The sequence below is a fragment of the Spermophilus citellus genome, assembly GCF_964194105.1.
Source record: "Spermophilus citellus genome assembly, chromosome: 13".
Taxonomy (NCBI): Eukaryota; Metazoa; Chordata; class Mammalia; order Rodentia; family Sciuridae; genus Spermophilus; species Spermophilus citellus.
Genome location: NC_138193.1, coordinates 87,450,304 through 87,469,828, shown reverse-complemented (window position 1 = coordinate 87,469,828; position 19,525 = coordinate 87,450,304). Strand labels below are relative to the sequence as shown.

General features: G+C 36.8%; 1 protein-coding gene across 2 annotated transcripts in view; it reads right to left on the bottom strand.

Annotated features, from left to right (window-relative positions):
* FEZ2 (fasciculation and elongation protein zeta 2) overlaps nt 1–19,525 on the bottom strand; it is a 51,370-nt gene that overhangs the window by 5,581 nt on the left and 26,264 nt on the right. Inside the window, exons 6-8 of one of the 2 annotated variants that reach the window (XM_081265458.1) lie at nt 15,789–15,869; nt 13,553–13,628; nt 844–909 (exon numbers count right to left, since the gene is read on the bottom strand). In XM_081265458.1, coding sequence (XP_081121584.1) covers nt 844–909; nt 13,553–13,628; nt 15,789–15,869 — 223 coding nt within the window. The remainder of the gene's footprint in view (nt 1–843; nt 910–13,552; nt 13,629–15,788; nt 15,870–19,525) is intronic. The other variant, XM_081265459.1, reaches the window with a different exon arrangement.

The following is a 19,525-nucleotide window of genomic DNA, read 5'->3' as shown; positions in this document are numbered from 1 at the left end:
TTTATCATCCAAATTTTTACTCTTTCCTCAGCAAAATGATACCCTTAACTTCTCTGGTCATCTTCTGCCTCATCAATATTTCCACCCAGTGATCTTGATCTTGTTCCTAAGATTTTTGGCTCATTTTTCACTGTCCTGGACTTATGAAAGTTTTCCCCTTCCCCTCTCTACCCCTGTCATTAGTCTTTTTTGCATTCCCCCAGCATGGTTAACTGGTTTGACTATTTCTTCCTTCATGTGTTCTCAAATGACCATCTGTCCTTCTCCCTTTTCTGTGGTCCCCAAGATGACAAGAGACCACTCTTCTCACACTCCCAGGGCCAGCATGTCCACACCTAATGCCCACGTAATTATGGCAGTGTCTTATTAATTTCTCTCTACTACCTCTCTCAGTGTTTTTGTACTTTGGGGTTTTTTGTTATAATGAGGACTGAACCCAAGGGTGCACTACCAATGAGCTATATCCCTAGTCCTTTAAAAATTTTTATTTTAAGACAGGGTCTCTCAATGTTCCTGAGCCTGGCCTTGAACTTGCGATCCTCCTGCCTCAGCCTCCTGAGTTGGTGGGATTACAGGTGTATGACACTGCGTCCAGCTACCACTTCCCTCAATGTTTATGATTCAGCTATATAAATTATTTCTGGTCTAAGACCTCAAATGAAAGTCAAATTTTGATAACCATAACATTGGTAGAACACATAGTCATGCTATCTATCCTCACTCTGTACAGTAAGATTAATAAGTTGTGTGGAAGTTACTTTTCAAATCTATTAATAAGATTATACATTTGCTGACTGATCAAAACTTCCCAATCACTGTTCATAATACTATCATAAAACTCACCTTTCAGTATATAGTCAGTTAACAAGCTTGGAACTTTTTCACTGTCGTCCTTCATGGCACGGAGAACTGCAAAATAAAGGAGAAAAGGAAAAAGGCAACAATTTAAAATACAGATAAAGAATAATATTTAATTTCAAATACTGAAGGCTTAATTATATAACTTAATTCATACAAATTAAAGATTATTTGCTGGATAAGGAAATACACCAGTAAAGCTTCAAGAATTTTAATTCAGTAAATTCTGAGAGTTATTTCCCTGATCTAAAATTTCTAAACACTTGAGGCAGGAAAGAGGAATTAGGTTATTTACATGAAGTCTCTGTTTTTGTCATAAATACTGAATGTGACTAGCTGGATGAGCTGTGTGGATCAGAAGGAACTCAATGCTGCCAATCTCATGAACTAGACAAGCTCTGGACACAGGGATAGTTAGCTATGCTCTTCAGGGACCACATCTGTCAGACTTCTTGGAAACTTTATTAAAAAAAATATCAAAGGGAGAGATTCAAGATGGCAGGCTAGAGGAAGACTGCATTCCAAGTTGCTCCATGGCCCAGGATTCAAGCAGCAGAAGTATTACTTAGCAAGGTGGTGAAAGAGGGAATTCACTAAAATTCAATACTGGACTGTCACAGTTGCTTATAACTCTACTCAGAAATTCAGGTGCACTGAACAAAGAATACGGAAGTGCACACTGGAACCAAGCCGGTTGCATCAGCAGTGGTAGCAATGATTCCCTGCAAAGGGGAGGGATAACCCAGAGAAACGCAGCAGACACATTTGGCACAGAAAAACATGTAGATCAGAAAAGCAGCTGGCCTCAGCTGATCCAGAAACAGCACAGCAAACTGGTGTTTGAAAAGTGCTGTTTCTCAACTGGTAAGCACAGATCTGAGGCAGGAGCCATCTTGTGGAGGCGACACTGTAGCTGTTGCTGCGGGAACCAGATTACAGCAAACATTACCACACTGTCTGGCAAGTGTCTACCATGTGGCCAGGGTGTACCTAGCAGAAGGTGAGTGAAACCAGCACACAGAAGATTGTAACCAGGTGGGTTCAAGCCAGAAAAATGAAAGGGAGTGCAATTTGCTTTCCCTTTGAGTCTGGTGGTTCAGGTGACCAGCTAAAGAGGGTCAGGAAAGTAAACAGGTGGTACACTGAGGGACTAAGCCTGCAAAGGCCATATTCGTGGGCAGCCCGGTGTGTACAGGATTGGCTCCCCTGCCCCATGAGTAGAATTCTTGAGAGGTTCCTGAGATACAAACTCCCAACAGAGATAACATCTGCCTGACCTAGGGGCGTGTTGATCTAATCTCTCCAGAGCAGAGTCCCTAATGCCTGACAAAAGCCAAACATTGGAACTCCCTTCAGAGAACTCTGCAGCAGCTCCACTCTGCAAGCGCTTCGATCTGATCTGTCCAGGCAAAACTCCAACAGTACTTCCCACTCCATCCTCCCTTATTCTGGTGAGAAGGTAAGTTGAGAACTACAAAAAGGGATTAAAAACCCAAAAAGGGATTAAAAACCCCCAGCCCTGGCTCTTTCTCTCTCTCTCAGTACATAGCCCAAGAAGAGATGGAAAGAAGAAAAGCTGGGCATAGGCAGTGACCATCCATCCTCATTGACTATCTTGACCACCTCAGTGGAACAATTCTTTCATTTTTCATTAAGAATCTTTGTGTGTGTGTGTGTGTGTGTGTGTGTGTGTGTACGCGCGTGCGCGCGTGCGTGCACTTATTTTGCTGATTGGTTTGTAGGTATATACACATATAAGTATTTCTTTTTTTTCTTATTTTTTAGCATTTTTTTTACAATAATTATTTTTTTCCTTGTCTTTTCAGAGTTAGGGCTTGCGGTTTCTTTTGGTTTTGATTTGTTTTGGTTTTGTTTGCTTGCTTCTCTTCCTCTCCTTTCTTTCCCCACTAACAGAAACTCTCTTGTACCCTCTTCCCTTTTTCTATTTCTCTCCTTACAACCATCATTTGCTACATCTCTTCTGCATCCTGTCTGAATTTAGAACATTCTAAACTTTCTTCTACCTTCCTGTCACATATTCTCTTAATGAACTGTACTTTCACCATCTTTTAGAATTATTTGGTTTACAAAACTCCTGCCCCTACCATTCATGTTGTTGCCTGTGGATGACATAGTTGATACCTACTGTTTATTTTAATGCCAGATCTAGTTCATGGCTATTCATTGGTTTTGCTGCCGACAACTGCTGATCCCACCATTTCTGTTGTTGTGTTAATGTTGTAGATGTTATGGAGGCACCAGGTATTTGTTCTAATGTTGTCTATGGTTTGCTTTAATTATTGCTCGTTTGTTTCCCCCTTTTATGTGAGATGCTGAGAGCCTACAGGGACATTACATGTTCTCAGGGGAGAGACTCTGCTGCTGAACTAAACTAACCAAGACAGTGCACCTTGCTCCTGCTAAAATCATCCAAACTCAAACTTCAACTATACCTTAATACAAAAAAAAAAAAAAAAAACATAAGAAATAAAAACCCCAAACGAAGAACCAGATGCCAAGCAGGAATGGCTACAGGGTCCCACCCACTCACTACAACTACTACAGCAAAAAGAAAATTAACACAAAAGCTGTGGATATCAGGGGTTTCAACCTAGATGACTCCACAACAGTTTGACAAGTGAAGACTGTGCCCTAAAAAGGTTCACACATCACAGTGAAAGAGAAAACCATTCCAATAGATGCATAAAACCCAATACAGGAATACAAGAGATATGAAAAAAATAAGGTAACACAATTCTTCCTAATTCACCAACAACTAACTCCAAAGATACTGAAGTGCAAGAAATACCCGATAAACAATTCAAAAGAATGATTACCCTACATACACATATGACTACACAACCAGTGTGATTCTGCATCATGAACAACCAGTAGAATGAGAAATTACACTCCATTTAAGAATGATGTGTCAAAGTGCATTCTACTGTCATGTATAACTAATTAGAACAAATTAAAAACAATAAAATAAATAAATAAATGATTATAAAAATGATCAATGAGTTTCAAGAGACACAGAAAAACAACTGAATTCATTTAGGAAGTCAGTACAGGATATGAATGAGAAAAACCAATAAAAGGAGATACAGGTATTGAAAAAGAACCAAATAGATATCTGGAAACAAAAGACATATCAAATGTTCAGGTGAAAGTCTCTCTAACAGAGTTGAAGACAGAATTGGACGATAAAATAGCCAGCCTTCAGACTACATTAAAGAAAAGAAAATAAATAACCATAGCCAGAATATATAAGAACTCTGGGACAACAGTAAAAGACCAAAGATAAAAATTACTGCAGTCAAAGAAGGTTGTGAGATGCAGACTAATGAAAATAATAATAGAAAATTTTCCAAACCTTAAGAATGAGAAGGACATCAAGATATAGGAGGCATTCAGAATCCCAAATAGACAAGGTCAAAAGAGAACCTCTCCATGACACTTCATAATTAAAACACCTAACATACAGAATAAGAATAGAATTTTAAAAGGCTCAAGAGAAAAACATCATATCATATTTAGAGGCAAGTCAATCAGAATTATTTCTGATTTCTCAGCACAAACTCTAAAATCCAGGTGGAGTTGGAATGATTTGTTCCAAGCCCTGAAAGAAAATAACTGTCAACCAAGATTGCTGTATCCAGAAAAGCTATCCTTCGAATTGAAGGAAAATAAAAACCTGCCAAGATAAGCAGAAACTAAAAGAATTCATGACTACTAAACTGACACTAAAGTAAATACTTAAAGAAATACTGCACACAGAAGAAATCTAAAACAAATCGCAGAGCCCACAAATGGACAAATCTCATTTGAAGATTAGCTAAGCAAAGGAGAAACAGGACCAAATTAAACATTAGAAACAAATCAAAATGGCAGGAATAAACATTTCTCTAAATGGTAAATGGTCTCAACTTCCCAATTAAAAGACATAGGCTGGCAGAATAGATTAAAAAATAAGACCCAACTAGATGTTGTTTGCAAGAGACTCACCTTACAGGCAAAGATAGCCACAGGCAGGAATAACTACTTTCATATCTGAAAAAAAAACTAACTTGAAGCCAAACTTAATCAGAAGAAACCCAGAATGTTACTTCATACAAGTAAAGGGAATGATTCAATTAAAAAATATAACATAGTGAATGTTTATGCCCCAAATTTTGGTGTTCCTAATTACATAAAACAGACACTATGCAAATTAAAGACTTAGACCACAGTACAATAATACTGGGTGATTTCCACACACCTCTCACCAATACATAGGTCATCCAGACATAAACACTCTTCAGACCTGAAAAATAATATAAATCAAATGGACTTAACAGACAACTATAGAATATTTTATCCAACAATAGCCAAATACACTTTCTTTCTAGCTGTTCATGGAACTTTCTCCAAAACAGCCATATTTTAGGCCACAAAGCAACTCTTAGCAAGTACAAAAAAAAATTGATATAATTGTTGCATCTTATCTGATCATAATGAAATGCAATTTAAAATTAATGCCAAAAAAACCTACAGAAACTATATGAACATATGGAAATTGAATAATACACTTTTGAATGATAAATGGGTGATACAAGAAGTCTGGGGAGAAATTTTTTAAATGTTAGAATCAAACAAAAATAGTGATACAAGTTACCAGAACCAATGAGGCACTATGAAAAGTGTTCTAAGATGAAAGTTTATAGCTATCAGTGCTTATATAAGCAAATCAGAAATATCCAAATAACCTCATTAATGATACATCTCAATGCCCTGGAAAAAAACAAGAACAAACCAATTTCAAAATCAGTAGAAGGAAATAATTAAGATCAGAGCCAAAATCAATGAAATTGAGAATTAAAAAAAAAAAAAAAAGTACAAAGGATCAATGAAACAGAGCTGGTTCTTTGAAATGGTAAACAAAGATTGGTAAGCCCCCAGCCAAACTAACCAGAAAAAAAAGAAAGCTGACTCAAATTAATAAAACTAGAAATGAAAATTGAGAAATCACCACAAAAATCACAGAAATACAGAGGATCCTTGGGGACTGTTTTGAAAACTTACATTGAAAAAATTGGAAGACTAAAAGAAATGGATTCATTTCTAGACACAAACAACCTACCAAAATTGAATCAAGAGAACATAGAAAACCTAAACAGACTAATAATTAGCAATGAGATAGAAGCAATACTTAAAAGCCTTCCAACAAAAAGAAGCCCAGAACAAGATGGATTCTCAGCTGAATTCCACCAGACCTTTAAAGAACTGATGCAGCTCCCCAAATTATTCCATGAAAGAAAAAGAAATGGAATACTTCCAAATCATTCCAAATCACTCATATCCAAACAAGATAAGGACACATCAAGGAAGAAAACTACACGCCAATATCCCTGATGAACTTACATGCAAAAATCCTTAATAAATTACTAGCAAATTATATTCAACAACATTAAGAAGATTGTGCATCATGACCAACCTGGTTTTATCCCAGGATGCAAGGATACTTTGACACATACAAATCAATAAATGTAATTCTTCACATAAATAGAATCAAGAACAAAAATCATAGTTATCTCAATAGATGCAGAGAATTTTCACAAAATTCAGCACCAATTTATGATTAAAAACACTGAAGAAGCCAGTGACAAAAAGAACCTACCTTACATCATAAAGGCAAACTCAAAGCCAATATCTTAGGGAATAGGGAAAACTGAAAGTATAGCCTTTAAAATCCAGAACAAGACAAGGATATCCATTCTCACAAATCCTATTCAATATAGTATTAGAAATTCTAGGCAGAGCAATTAGACAAGAGAAGGAAATAAAAGAGCTAAAAATAGGAAATGAAGAAATCATATACACCACACACACACACACACACACACACACACACACACACACACGAAAAAAATCTAACCAAAGAGGTGAAAGACTCTACAGTGAAAACTACAGAACATTGAAGAGAGAAACTGAAAAAAACATGAGAAGATGAAAAGAACTCCCATGTTCATGGATTGGCAGAATCAATATTTTTAAAATGGCCATATTACCAAAAGCAATATGTAGATTCATTGAAATTGCCATCAAAATACTAATGACATTAATCACAGAACTAGAAAAAACAGTCCTAAAATTAATTTAGAAAAATTAAACACCCAGAATAGCCAAAGCAATTTTATGAAAAAAAAAATTCTGGAGGTATCACAACACCTAACTTCAAATTACAGAGCTATAGAAATAAAAACTTCATGGTACTGACATAAACAGAGACACATAGACCAATGGTACAGAGTCAAACTCACACAGATACACTCATCTGATATTTGACAAATGTGGGAGACCAACCTTGCACGTGACTGAGTCACACTCCCCAGCTGGGTGCTGAGGCGCTCAGTTACAGAAATGTGGCAGAGCTTTCCCCACTCTTCTTGGGTTCAAGGGTCGGTGTCTCGTGCATGGGTGTGTCTTGCTACAGCCCCATGGGTGAAGCTATGCTCACCTGTTCCTTTATAATATAACCCCTTGCCCTGTTTAGGATAGAATCTTCCATGGAAGTGCCTTGTGTGTGTCCCCTTCTCTTACTGTGCCCTTGGACGTGGCCTACCCAGGTGTCAGTCAACCTGCTGACAGTGGACATCATGAAGATAGACTCAACCCCCTGAAACCTAACCCCTTGCCTAATTTGAATAGCTTCTCCTCAATAAAAGGGGTCAGCGCATGCTCTCGCTCTATCTCTTCCTGCGGACCCTTAAGGTCAGAGGAGCCGTCACAATGACCCCAAAGAAAAAGATATTTATGTCTCTTGTGTGGTTATTTTGCGCAGCCCAGTTAGCCCAGTTCAACTGGAGAGACCCCTGAGCCTTTTAGTCATGAGAACAGAAACCCGGCAGACAAACATGCCAAAAACTTACATCAGAGAAAAAAAACAGCCTTTCTAACAAACGGATAGGAAAACTGGTTATCCATATGCAGAAGAATGATACTAGATCCTATCTCTTACTCTGTACAAAAGTCAACTCAAAATGCATTAAAGACCTAGGAATTAGACAAGAAACTATGCCAACTCTAAGAAGAAAATGTACGTAGGGTCAAAACTCCAACATATAAGCACAGGAAACAACCTTCTCCATAGGGCCCCTAAAGCTCAGTAGATAATGCTACAAGTTAATAAATGGGATGACATCAAATGAACAAGATTCTGCACAGCAAAAGAAACAATTAAGAATGTAAAGAAAAAACCTACAGATTGGGAAAAAATCGTTGCTAGCTACTTGTTTTAGTCAGCTTTTTTACTGCTATGATCAAAAGATATGACAAGAACTACAGAAGCAAAAGTTTATTTGGAGGTTCATAGTTTCAGAGGTTTCAGTCCATAGACAGCTAGCTCCATTCCTTGAGGCTCAAGATGAGGCAGAACATCATGGTGGAAGAGTGTGGCAGAGGAAAGCAGCTGGGAACGGATACCAGGAAACAGAGAAAGACTGTCCTCACTACAGACAAAATACAAACCCAAAAGGAATGCCCCCAATGATCCACCTCTTCCAGCCACATCCTACCCGCAATGATCTACCTCTTCCAGCCACATCCTTCCAGCCACATCCTACCCGCAATGATCTACCTCTTCCAGCCACATCCTACCTGCCTACAATTACCATCCAGTTAATCCCTATCAGTGGATCAATAAACTGATTAGGTTTTTATTAATCCAGCCATTTTAATTCTCTCTTGCACTGTCTCACACATGAACTTTTGTGGGACACCTCACATCTAAACCATAACACTACTTTTCTGATGGAGGATTAATATCCAGCGTATATAAATAACTCAAAATACTTACTATCAAAAACCTCAGATAATCCAATTAATAAAAGGACTAAACAGACCCCTCTCCAAACAAGTAGTCAAAAAAAAAAAAAAAAAGCCAACAAGTTTAGGAAAAAATGTTCAACACTGTTAGCAATTCGGGAAATCATATCAAAACTACACTGTAGTTTCATCTTACTCCAGGTAGAATGGCAGCCATCAAGAATACAAACAAGAAATGTTGGAGAAGATGTAAAGAAAAAGAAGCACTTTCACATTGGGAGATTGTAAATTAATACAACCACTATGAAAATCAGTATGGAGGTTCCTCAAAAGTCTAGGAATGGAACATAGGCATACCTATGTTTATAGCAACACAATTTGCAATAGCAAAACTATGGAACCAGCCTAGCTATTCATCAATGACTGAATGGATAAAGAAAGTATGGTCCATATACACAATGGAGGGTTTTTTTCACTTTTTAAAATTTGTTCTTCTTAAATATACATGACAGTAGAGTGTATTTTGACATATTATACGTACATGGAGCATAACTTATTCTAATTAGGATCCCATTCTTTGGTTGTACATGATGTGGAGTTTTACTGATAGTGTAATTCATATATGAACATAGGAAAGTTATGTCAATTCACTCTACTATCTTTCCTATTCCTATCCCCACTCTCTTCCCTTTATTCCCCTTTGTCTAATCTACCGAACTTCTATTCTTCCCTCCCCACATTCTTGGTAGACTATCATCTGCATATTAGAAAGAACATTTGACTTTTTTGGGGGGGACTGTCTTATTTCTGTTAGCATGACAGTCTCCAGGTCTATCCATCTAACTGAAAATGGCATAATTTCATTGTTTTTTAAGGCTGAGTAATATTCCATATATACACATACTGGCTCCATTCCTTGAGGCTCAAGGTAAGGCAGAGAATCATATATATATGGAATAATAATATATATGGAATAATAATATATATATGGAATATTACTCAGCCTTAAATAATATATCACATTTTCTCTATCCATTCATCGGTTGAAGGGCACTTAGGTCAGTTCAATAGCTTAGCTATTGTGAATTAAGCTGCTGTAAACATTAATGTGGCTGTGTCACTGTAGTAGGCTAAGTCCTTTGGGTACATACTGAGAAATGGGATAACTGAGTCAAATGATGGTTCGTTCCATTCCACGTTTTCTGAAGAATCCCTACACTGTTTTCCAGAACAAGTACACCAATTTGCAGTCCCACCATCAATGTACATGAGTGTACCTTTTTCCCCACATTCTTCTTATCAACATTTATTGTTACTTGTATTCTTGATAACTGCCATTCTGATTAGAATGAAATGAAATCTCAGTGTAGTTTTAATTTTCATTTCTCTAACTGCTAGAGATGTTGAACTTTTTTTTAATATATATTTTTGGCCATTTGTATTTCTTCTGTGAAGTGCCTGTTCAGTTCCTTTGCCCATTCTATTGATTGGGTTATTTGGTTTTTTGGTGTTAAGTTTCTTGAGTTCTTTATATATCTTGGAGATTAATGCTTTATCTAGGGTGCAGGTGGCAAAGATTTTGTCCCATCCTATAAGCTCTTTTTTCACATTCTTGATTATTTCCTTTGTTATGAAGAAGCTTTTTCATTTGATACCATCCCATTTGTTGATTCTTGATTTTACTTCTTGCCCTTTAGGAGTCTTGTTGAGGAATTCAGTTCCTAACCTGATGGAAATTTTGGCCTACATTTTCTTCTCGCAGGCACAGGGTCTCTGGTCTAATGCCTACAACCTTGATCCACTTTGAGTTGAATTTTGTGCAGAGAGAGAGATAAGGGTTAAATTTCATTCTGCTACATGTGGATTTCCAGTTTTCCCAGCACAATGTGTTGATGAGGCTATCTTTTTCTCCAATGTATGTTTACGGGGACTTTGTCTAGTACAAGATAACTGTAATTTTATGGGTTTTCTCTGTGTCTTCTATTCTGTTCCATTGGTCTTCATTTCTGTTTTGGTACCAATGCCATGCTGCTTTTGTTAATATAGCTCTCTGTATAATTTAAGGTCTGGTACGCAATGGAGTTTAGCCATAAATAAGAATGAAATTATGTCATTTGCAGGAAAATGATGGAACTTGGGAACATTATGTTAAGTGAAATAAGCCAAACTCAGAAAGTCTCTCAAATGTGGAAGCTAAAGAGAAAAAAGGAAAAGACAGCCTAGGAGGGATCTCACGAATATTGAAGGGAGATCAGTAGACTAGAAGGAAGGGACGAAGTAAAGGGAGGAGGGGAAAGAAAGTAGAAATACTAAGGGGTGATACCAGCCAAATTATATGGTTATACTGTGTACATGTATGAATATTATGTACTCAACGTTATGTACAACTATATGCATAAAAATGGATAAAAATTTATTTTCCATTGTAATATGTGATTTATTTGCTCAAGTTATGGATGAATATTGATTTTTTTTTTGTTAATACAAAATCCTCCATAAAGATGGCTTTTTGTTAGGAAAACAAAAGATGAAAAGCAGCACAGATTTCCATGAAGCAGCACCCACTGGCTGTGCCTTCTTACTACCTTACTACCTATTCATTCTCTGGTGAGGAGAAACCTATGGGAATCAGCCTCATTCCAAAGGGAACCTTTGGCTTTTTCGTGCCCCTCCAATCCTAGGCATTAAACTCAGAGCCTGGTGCATGCCAGATAAACACTCTACACTGAGCAATGTCCCAAGCCTAACAATTTTATCTTCTTAGTAAAGACCAAAATAGAAAAAATAACCACTCGCTTTTTTGTTTTTTAAATTCGAAAATCCAGGTAGAGGAAAAACTCACAAATATTATACTTTAACAGTGACTGGCAATTCAGACTTTCTCCAGAACATCCTGGTGAAAATACCTTACTATATTTCCCTAGTTCTATGACAAGACAATATAGTTTAACTGTCACTCTTTCTGCCCACCACTTCCTTAATTATGTGACTTTGAGCAAGTTACTTAACCTTTTTGTCCACCAAGTTCCTCATCTGTAAAATGAGAATAATTAAATCTATCTCAAAGGCTCACATGAGGATTAATTACTCATGCAGATATAAAGGACATATAATACCAGGTATTAACCATAATGAACACCACTAAACAATTGTGATTCTGATGCTATTCTTACTGCACCTGTGATCCCCTTCTAACAGCTTTTATGAGGAAGGTTATATATCGACACTGTGATTGCTTCCAGAGATTTTCTCTTGACTAATATGTACATGTGGTGACAGCAGAGGCTCTGGTCCTCCCCAAAGTTATGATGAGATAACCACTTTTTTCACTTTCAAAGTGAAGGTCATCCTTCCATCTGTTGTCTTCACAATACTGTCACCATAACTGTCTCAAGTTGGCCTTCATTCTCTCACCCACAGATGTCCTAAAACTCTGTCAATCTATGAAGACGTCAATTAGCCTCAGGACATTTTGATGACAGAATTGCAATGACTTTGGCTGATTCCTAATCTGAGACGCTGGGGCCTCTCAGGCTTGTGTGCAGTATCCATGTTCCCTTCTTTAGAGTAATATTATGTTCAGCATTTACACTTCTAATCATGTTTTAGAATTTTTTTAACTTCTATATAAAATCACATACAAAAGCCAGCCTCATTAAATGTAGAGTTGCCTATGAATCAAGAGAACTGACCGGTTAATTAACCATCCCCTGTGTGATCTCAGACACTCATAAATTTGCAAGCCTTTCCTGAAAATTATAGGTCTGGCCACTCGGTTAATCCCTTGGTTCTTTATCCTGGATTGACTAGCATGGCTTGATTTACCCATATCTAAATACAAAAAAAAAAAAAAAAAAAAAATTAAAGTATTGTTCAGCAAAGAAAAAGAAAAAAATCTTCAGATTTTATTCAGGCAAGCAGGGAGTAAATAGGGTACCATACCCACTCTTCTTCTAGTCGTCCCTTGCCTGTACCTCCATGTCCTGAATTTCCAAAATAAATATCTTCATTAATATCTACCCATGTCATACTCTTTAATTTGGCTTCTTCCTAACTAGCAATTATCATAAATATCTACTATTAGAACCTAACTGATTAGTAAATTTAATCCCTTCATTTTAAGGGCAAACACAATAGGACCAATTGATTGTGACTTACCCCAAATCACCCATAATTTCCTTCTCATGAGATAAGTGGAGGAAATATTTTTCTGCTAGTTTTTCAATGAGAATGTAAGTGACTTCCAGATATCCCAGAAAATAACAGGGACAGAACCAGAATTCCTGGCTCCTTTATGGCTATAATAAGATAAATATATGTAAGCATTACAAGTTATTTTAAAATGCCAGCCCCTTAAAGGTAGAATATCTTTGCTTGCTTTATTCACTAAAGTATCCCAAGTGCTAAGAAAATGGCCTGGTACAGAGCAGGCCTTTACCAAATGTTTGCTGTGTGAATGCATGTCATGAAAACATCACTATCAATTTATGTTCTAATTGTAACTACCACCTTGGTTTCTACACTCATAAGAAAGGACACTCACTGTTCACTATAAATCTCTCCTATCCAGTTACTAATAAAGTTACATAAGACCCACATAAATGTTTATATTCTTATTGAAGAGGTGATGGAGAGTCAAGTTACATTTTTCCCAAAACATGTAGCTCATACGTATTCAAGTAAGAAAAACAAAAGAATTACAAATGGACACTAGCACTGGTGTTGGTTTGTGTTGCTGCTGCTTTTAGTTTCACTTTTATAACAATAAATAATGACACCCATCATTATCTTATCCCGACAAAACAAACAATAACAAAACCAGGCAACTAAGACCAAGGATTTAAGAATCAGCAAAGTAAATCAGGTAACGTTTAATTTTGTCTTTGCTCACTTTTTGTTAATATTTGAAGATCTTCAACAGATGGTGGTCCATTGTTTTTCTCATAGGGAATGACTGTTGTCAAATACTGCCAAGTCAAAAAAGAAAAAAAAAATCATAAATCTGAATTAACTTGCCTGCAGAAAAAAAAAATGACACAGTTAACATCTATTTTGCAACACAAAACAAAACATAAGCTCAACACACGCATTATCTTTCAGCTGGAGCTCATATATTTGCCTACCTCTGCTTCCTACAAGTCCATATTAACAAAAATAATCAGTTTTTTGCATTTCAGTTATTGAAAATTTCACAGGACTAGGTCTGAGGATGATTCACTCAGTTTGTTAATTTTTAAAATGAAGTATTATCTAACATTCTTCCTGCATGTTTTTCAACACATTTTAAAATAGTAAAGGAAAACATAGTTTTAACAACTCTGCACAGAAAAATAATTTTCAACAGCCAAATAATTCTGTTTCAGATCATTTTTATTCTTGCTGAACAAAATAGTTAACATGAATAACATGTCAACTTAAAAAACAACCACCTTCTTCCTTCCAGAATCTACCAAAGACACACCCAAAGAATTTCTGCAGCATATTATTACTACATTATTGTGTAAGTAATTATAAATATTTTTAGATATTAAAGGTGATGAGAAAAGCAAAAGGAGAGAATGGTCTAAGCGGGGAAATTAATAATAAAAATTAATGTCTGAATGAGACAAAGTGCTTAGTTCACTACCTGAAAAATTTACAAGTATCAAGTTATATTCTAAAACTATATCCACTGAGAGCATAATCTGAATATGACTGTCCAGATTCTCCTATTATGACCACCCCACCACATGTATATATGGTTCAGTGCCATTTGCATAAGCTAATGTAGAAAGCTAGGGGTGTGTACTTGGAATCTCTTTAGCCCCACCCATTAGTTAGCCTCATGCCCTAAATCTCAGCCCTACTCCTAATCCTTACTTAATTGCTAAAACTGAAAATAAGATCAAAAATTTGATTAACAATGACTAGACCCTGAAGTCCAGAAACATAATAAAAATAAATTGTTCAATCTTTAAGAAACTTAGTACTCCACATTTCCTGAACAGACTTCTTCAAGGTGAGGCCCACCTAAATAAGCAAATATGTGTCTTTGTAAAGAACACACAAAAGGCCAGAAATGCGCCTTCCTAGGGCTTCACTGGCAATACATGTGTCAAGCATCTTGGAGAAGCCTGGGGAACCTGTGCCTCAGTTGTCAGCTGGCTGGCTATGCTTCTAGGCCTCTTGCCCCACTCCCATGTATTGGGTTGGTCTGGAAACTATTTCTCCTTTTTGTGAGCTTCAGGAAGTGGGAGGCATCAGAATAAAAATAAAAATTCAACTGTCCCTTCTCTTTATGAGCTGCAAATGTCCATGTGAACCTGCCCTCTTTAATATGGATTAGCTTACATCTTAAGTAACACACAGGAACCTTTGGTGAAAACTCTAGGCAATTTGATTCTTTGGAGAAATTACCTACAAGCCACATTCTGCCTACCTTCTTAACCTTTGCTCAAGAGCTAACTTTAAAAAGTTCTTTTGAAGTGAAAATTTCAAATGGTAAAAGATAATTTTAAGCACACTCATTAATATAAACTATTTCTCATGTTTGTGATGGTCCTTTCAATCAAATATAATGTGAATAAAAAGCAAATTGCTACACATTTGACTGTATAGTCATACAATGTATAATTCTGTATAAATGATGTCGAATGCCTCACGACCAACAAGTGAATTGGCTGACTATATAACACCTTAAAAAAACACATACATTTTATTTAAGAGGTAAAATATGCTTTTACACTTCCCCCCAAAAAAACTTATTTCCCCACCAAAATAAGATCTTGTTTCTTAAATATTTTGAATTAGTGCAGCATATTCTAGTTTTGTTATATTCACAGTCAGGGTTTTCTACACATGCAATTCATTATGTCAATACATTAATATCTATTTGTTTAGAGACAGAAGTGAGAAATGGAGCTCTGATGCATGTTTTCAGAATGCACTTGGTCTATTTTTAATTTGGAAAGTGCTTTTTCCCTCAAGGGAAATTCTGTTCATTATCAAGACTGTAAATATAATGAACTTTCATTTCTCTCTTTTAGCAATGGTCTTAGTAAATTAGTAAAACTGCCAGCTTTCATGATCTTCACTTACACAAAAAAATGAAAAAGCAGAGAATGAGGAAAATAAGGATAACCAAGCACCTGTTTCTCTCCACCTGAATTTCCAAAGGTGTGGCGGAAGCCATTCTGAATGACATTTGAGATCCCTTCCATGCTGAAGCGCTAAAGGTGGCAATATAAGGCCAGAAGAAAAGGACAGAGAAAGAAGTTCAGAGACTATTAGTAGTGTACCATGGTGATTTATGTGACCAAGAGACAAGCAGTTAGAAAATGCCACTACTCATTCAGATAAAGCAGACAAAATCATGCTGTCTTTAAAACATTTTTGCTTCCATTCCTTTGTAAGTCCAACCCAGAAGCAACTGGTTTTATGCTACTATATTATGAAGATTTTTCCTGACATAGCCAATAAATACATTTGTTCTAATACAAACATTGTCATATTTGCTTGACACACAATTTGCCATGTAATTTGAAGATACCTTTTGATATTGTTTACCTACATTTTATCAAAAGTCTAAAAACTTAATATTAAGAGTATGCATATTTTCAGCTTAAGTTTGTATATTTCCACCACCAGTTTGGAGAACACTAACCTAACATTTGGCAAATGAAAATGCTGTTACTTTGGAGAGTTGATTATTGCTTCCCACTCACTCTGTAGGCACCTGTCATTGCCTTCATGAAGAAAATGTGAATTGGAAGATGGCACATGCTTCCTGGGGAGCCGAGTGGATCCATTTGCTAGCTGGGCCCCAGAAAATTTCTGCGGAGACTTTCCACTCCGTTTCTAGGAAACAGTTCTAGTTTCTTTCTCCCAGCAACTGCCAAGACTTCCTAGAATTCACTGGACTGAAAAGGGAATTTTTTTTTTCCTAAACTACTTATCTTGATTTGTAACCAGTCTATAATGTCAAAAGGCTCAGTGAAAAGAGTCCAGTGGCACCTCAATGGCAGCCGAGTCAAAGACCTTAGATGGATTCTTGCAGCATGACTAATGGAGGGGAAAGGCACTGTGAAAGGAAGCTACAGCCTGATTCACCCATGACTCCTTTCCCTGGAATTTTATAAGGGGAAGTCGAACCAGTAAACACATTTAAGGAGTCAACATAAAGACTATTTCACCAAGCCCCAAGGAGTAGAAGAAAGGAAACCAAGGTAGTCTCTCTATCCTCAACAAATATATAGTTCCAGGGGTTTTCCAAGTGTGGACCAGGGACACCCCGCACAGCCCCTGAAATTCTCTCAAGAGTTCATGAACTCAAAATTATTTTCTTAATACTACCAAGATAAAACTGATCTTCATCACTCTTTATCTCTCATGATTTAGAGTGAAATATTCCAAATGACAGATTGAATGCAGAAGCAGATTGAGAATCTAGTTGCCTTTAATCAAGCCAGACATTAATAAGATTGACAAAAATGTACAGGAATGGCATTTTTCTCACTATTTTTTTAAATAGTAATCTTAATTAAAATATGCTATTTATATAATAATTTATTGTTGGTATATCCTTAACTAATATTTTTTAAAAATTTTAATTATAATTTCTAATACAGTAAGTATTGAAAAATATAACACATATAAGCTGAGCTTTCTGGTGTCCTCAATAAATTTTAAGAGTTTAAATAAGTCCTAACAGCAAAAAGCTAATAAATGCCAAAAGACTGAGTGCTTGCTGTACCTCTGTGTCATTCACACGACTCAGTGGTATTGTTGGAAATCTGTGAGCCACACTTGCCCAACTTGTGAGAGCTCACATACTTCACTTCTCTTCCTTCACCATCCTTCTCCCTACCCAGTCCTTCCCAGGTCTGTATCTGCGCACCAGTTTTGTTTTAGCAAGAATCAAATGTCTGGTCAAGATACTTTGACCACTCTTCACTTTTGATGGAAAGAGCTAGTTTTACACAAAACAAAATAAAACAAAAATATACATAAATATACATAACTATTTTTACAGATTTTCCACATGCTATTATATAATTTGTTCACACTTTTTAAAACAAATTATCCAAAGAATTAACATCATAGTCTCTCTAGTCTGCTATAAAAATTTAGGAAACTATTTTCAAATAAACAAGTCAGTGCTTTTTTTAAAAAAATGCTTTCATCAAATATATTTCCTTTGAAAAGCAACAAACAGAAAAATACTTAATTTTAGTCTACATTACCTGGTTCCAATATTTATGGGCATGTTAAAAGCTATACAAAAATTCAGACAATCTCCACCAAAGTGAAAAATTTTAGAATTCACATGTTAAGAAACTAAGGTATACTTTTATATTTGGACAGCACACTGCAAAAATGGTAATTTACTTTACCATTCAGACACCTAATTGTTTAAATTCATAAGACGCATATGTGATTGAGGTTTTCCTCATTAAATACTCAATTGTGGACACTGTTGAACCATTTCAACTACTAGAAACCCCGCTACTTATGAAAGGTGTCTTTCATGCAACGAGAACTTGAGGCCGAGTAGAAATAAGTGGAAATATATTCATGGGAGATCATGGCAACCTTGAAAAATACAAAACTACCAACTGATGCTGGTGAAGAAAGTGCAAGGCAAGGCCTCTCAGCAGCTCTACCGATGGTGCCAAGTCAGCAGCTGCAGCCAACCAGGCCCATGGGCTCCTGACCTGTCACCAGCCACCAGATGAATCAGGGCAGCAGTGGGGCAGCCAGCAAAGTTCAACTGCTTCTTGTTCCACTGGGAGAATTACAGAACAAGAAAATTAGAAGTTTCTGAGGGTTGTGGGGAGGACAACTAACAGATATGGCTGGAAACTTTCCTCTACAAAATGCTCCAGTTGCCATGAGTTCCTGCCTCCCCAGAAACCATGCAGTACCAATTTTCTCCCTTTACTGCATTCTAAAATTCTCTCTCTACTGGCTCTTTCCCAATGGCAACTTTAAATTCTCAAATCCTCAACCTACTTCCTCTCCCCAGAGTTTCCTGAAACAGCTCTTCCCACTGTCATTTCTTTGACACTCAAGTCCACTTGAGACCTCTCTAAGACATCAGGAATGCCCGCTCCCTGACCTTCCTTCTCCCTGGATGCTCAATAACATACTCTCCCGGATTTCTCCCTGCCCTGGCCCTCTAGCTGCTGCTTCTCAGGATGCTTTTCTTGTTACTCATATCTTACAGGTCAGAGTTCCCCAGGATTCTTCACTATTTTTTTCTCTCATGCACACTACCATTCAATAGTTTCAGTGTGCCTCCATTAATCCACAGCTCCATTTTCCTAAGACTAGCAAAGTGCTTAGAACAGGACTGGTATCTGGTAAGGGCTCAGTAAATATTCACAATCTTTATTGTCCTTCCCCCTAAGCTTTTGATTTGCATGTTCGACATCCAATTGGATATCTGTACATATTATATGTTAAATTTGTATTTATTAAATGTTTAATGGCCCATTGGATATGTCTATATTCCTGTATTTCTAAAATTTATGTCCAAAACTGAATTCATCCTCCTCTCCCATAACAAAAAAGAACCTGTTTGTCCTTCAGCATCCTATACCTCTCTTACTCATTTACTCATTCTTTCAATATACTGAAAGAATGCCATGCTTCTGCCAATGGGTTTCTACTGCACCAACCCGCTCCTCTCCCCTGCTTTGTTTGCAGGGTGTGCTGGAATGGCTAGCTTAACCTCTGGATCACAGGGGCTTTACCCAGAGCTGATGGAAAGGAGGACAACTCCCAAAGATACTGAACTTGAGGCTAAATGCAATCACTGTTGAGGAAACCTACGCACCTTCCTTGGAGAAGGGGGCCAGATACTTCAGATCTATCTGTGAGATAT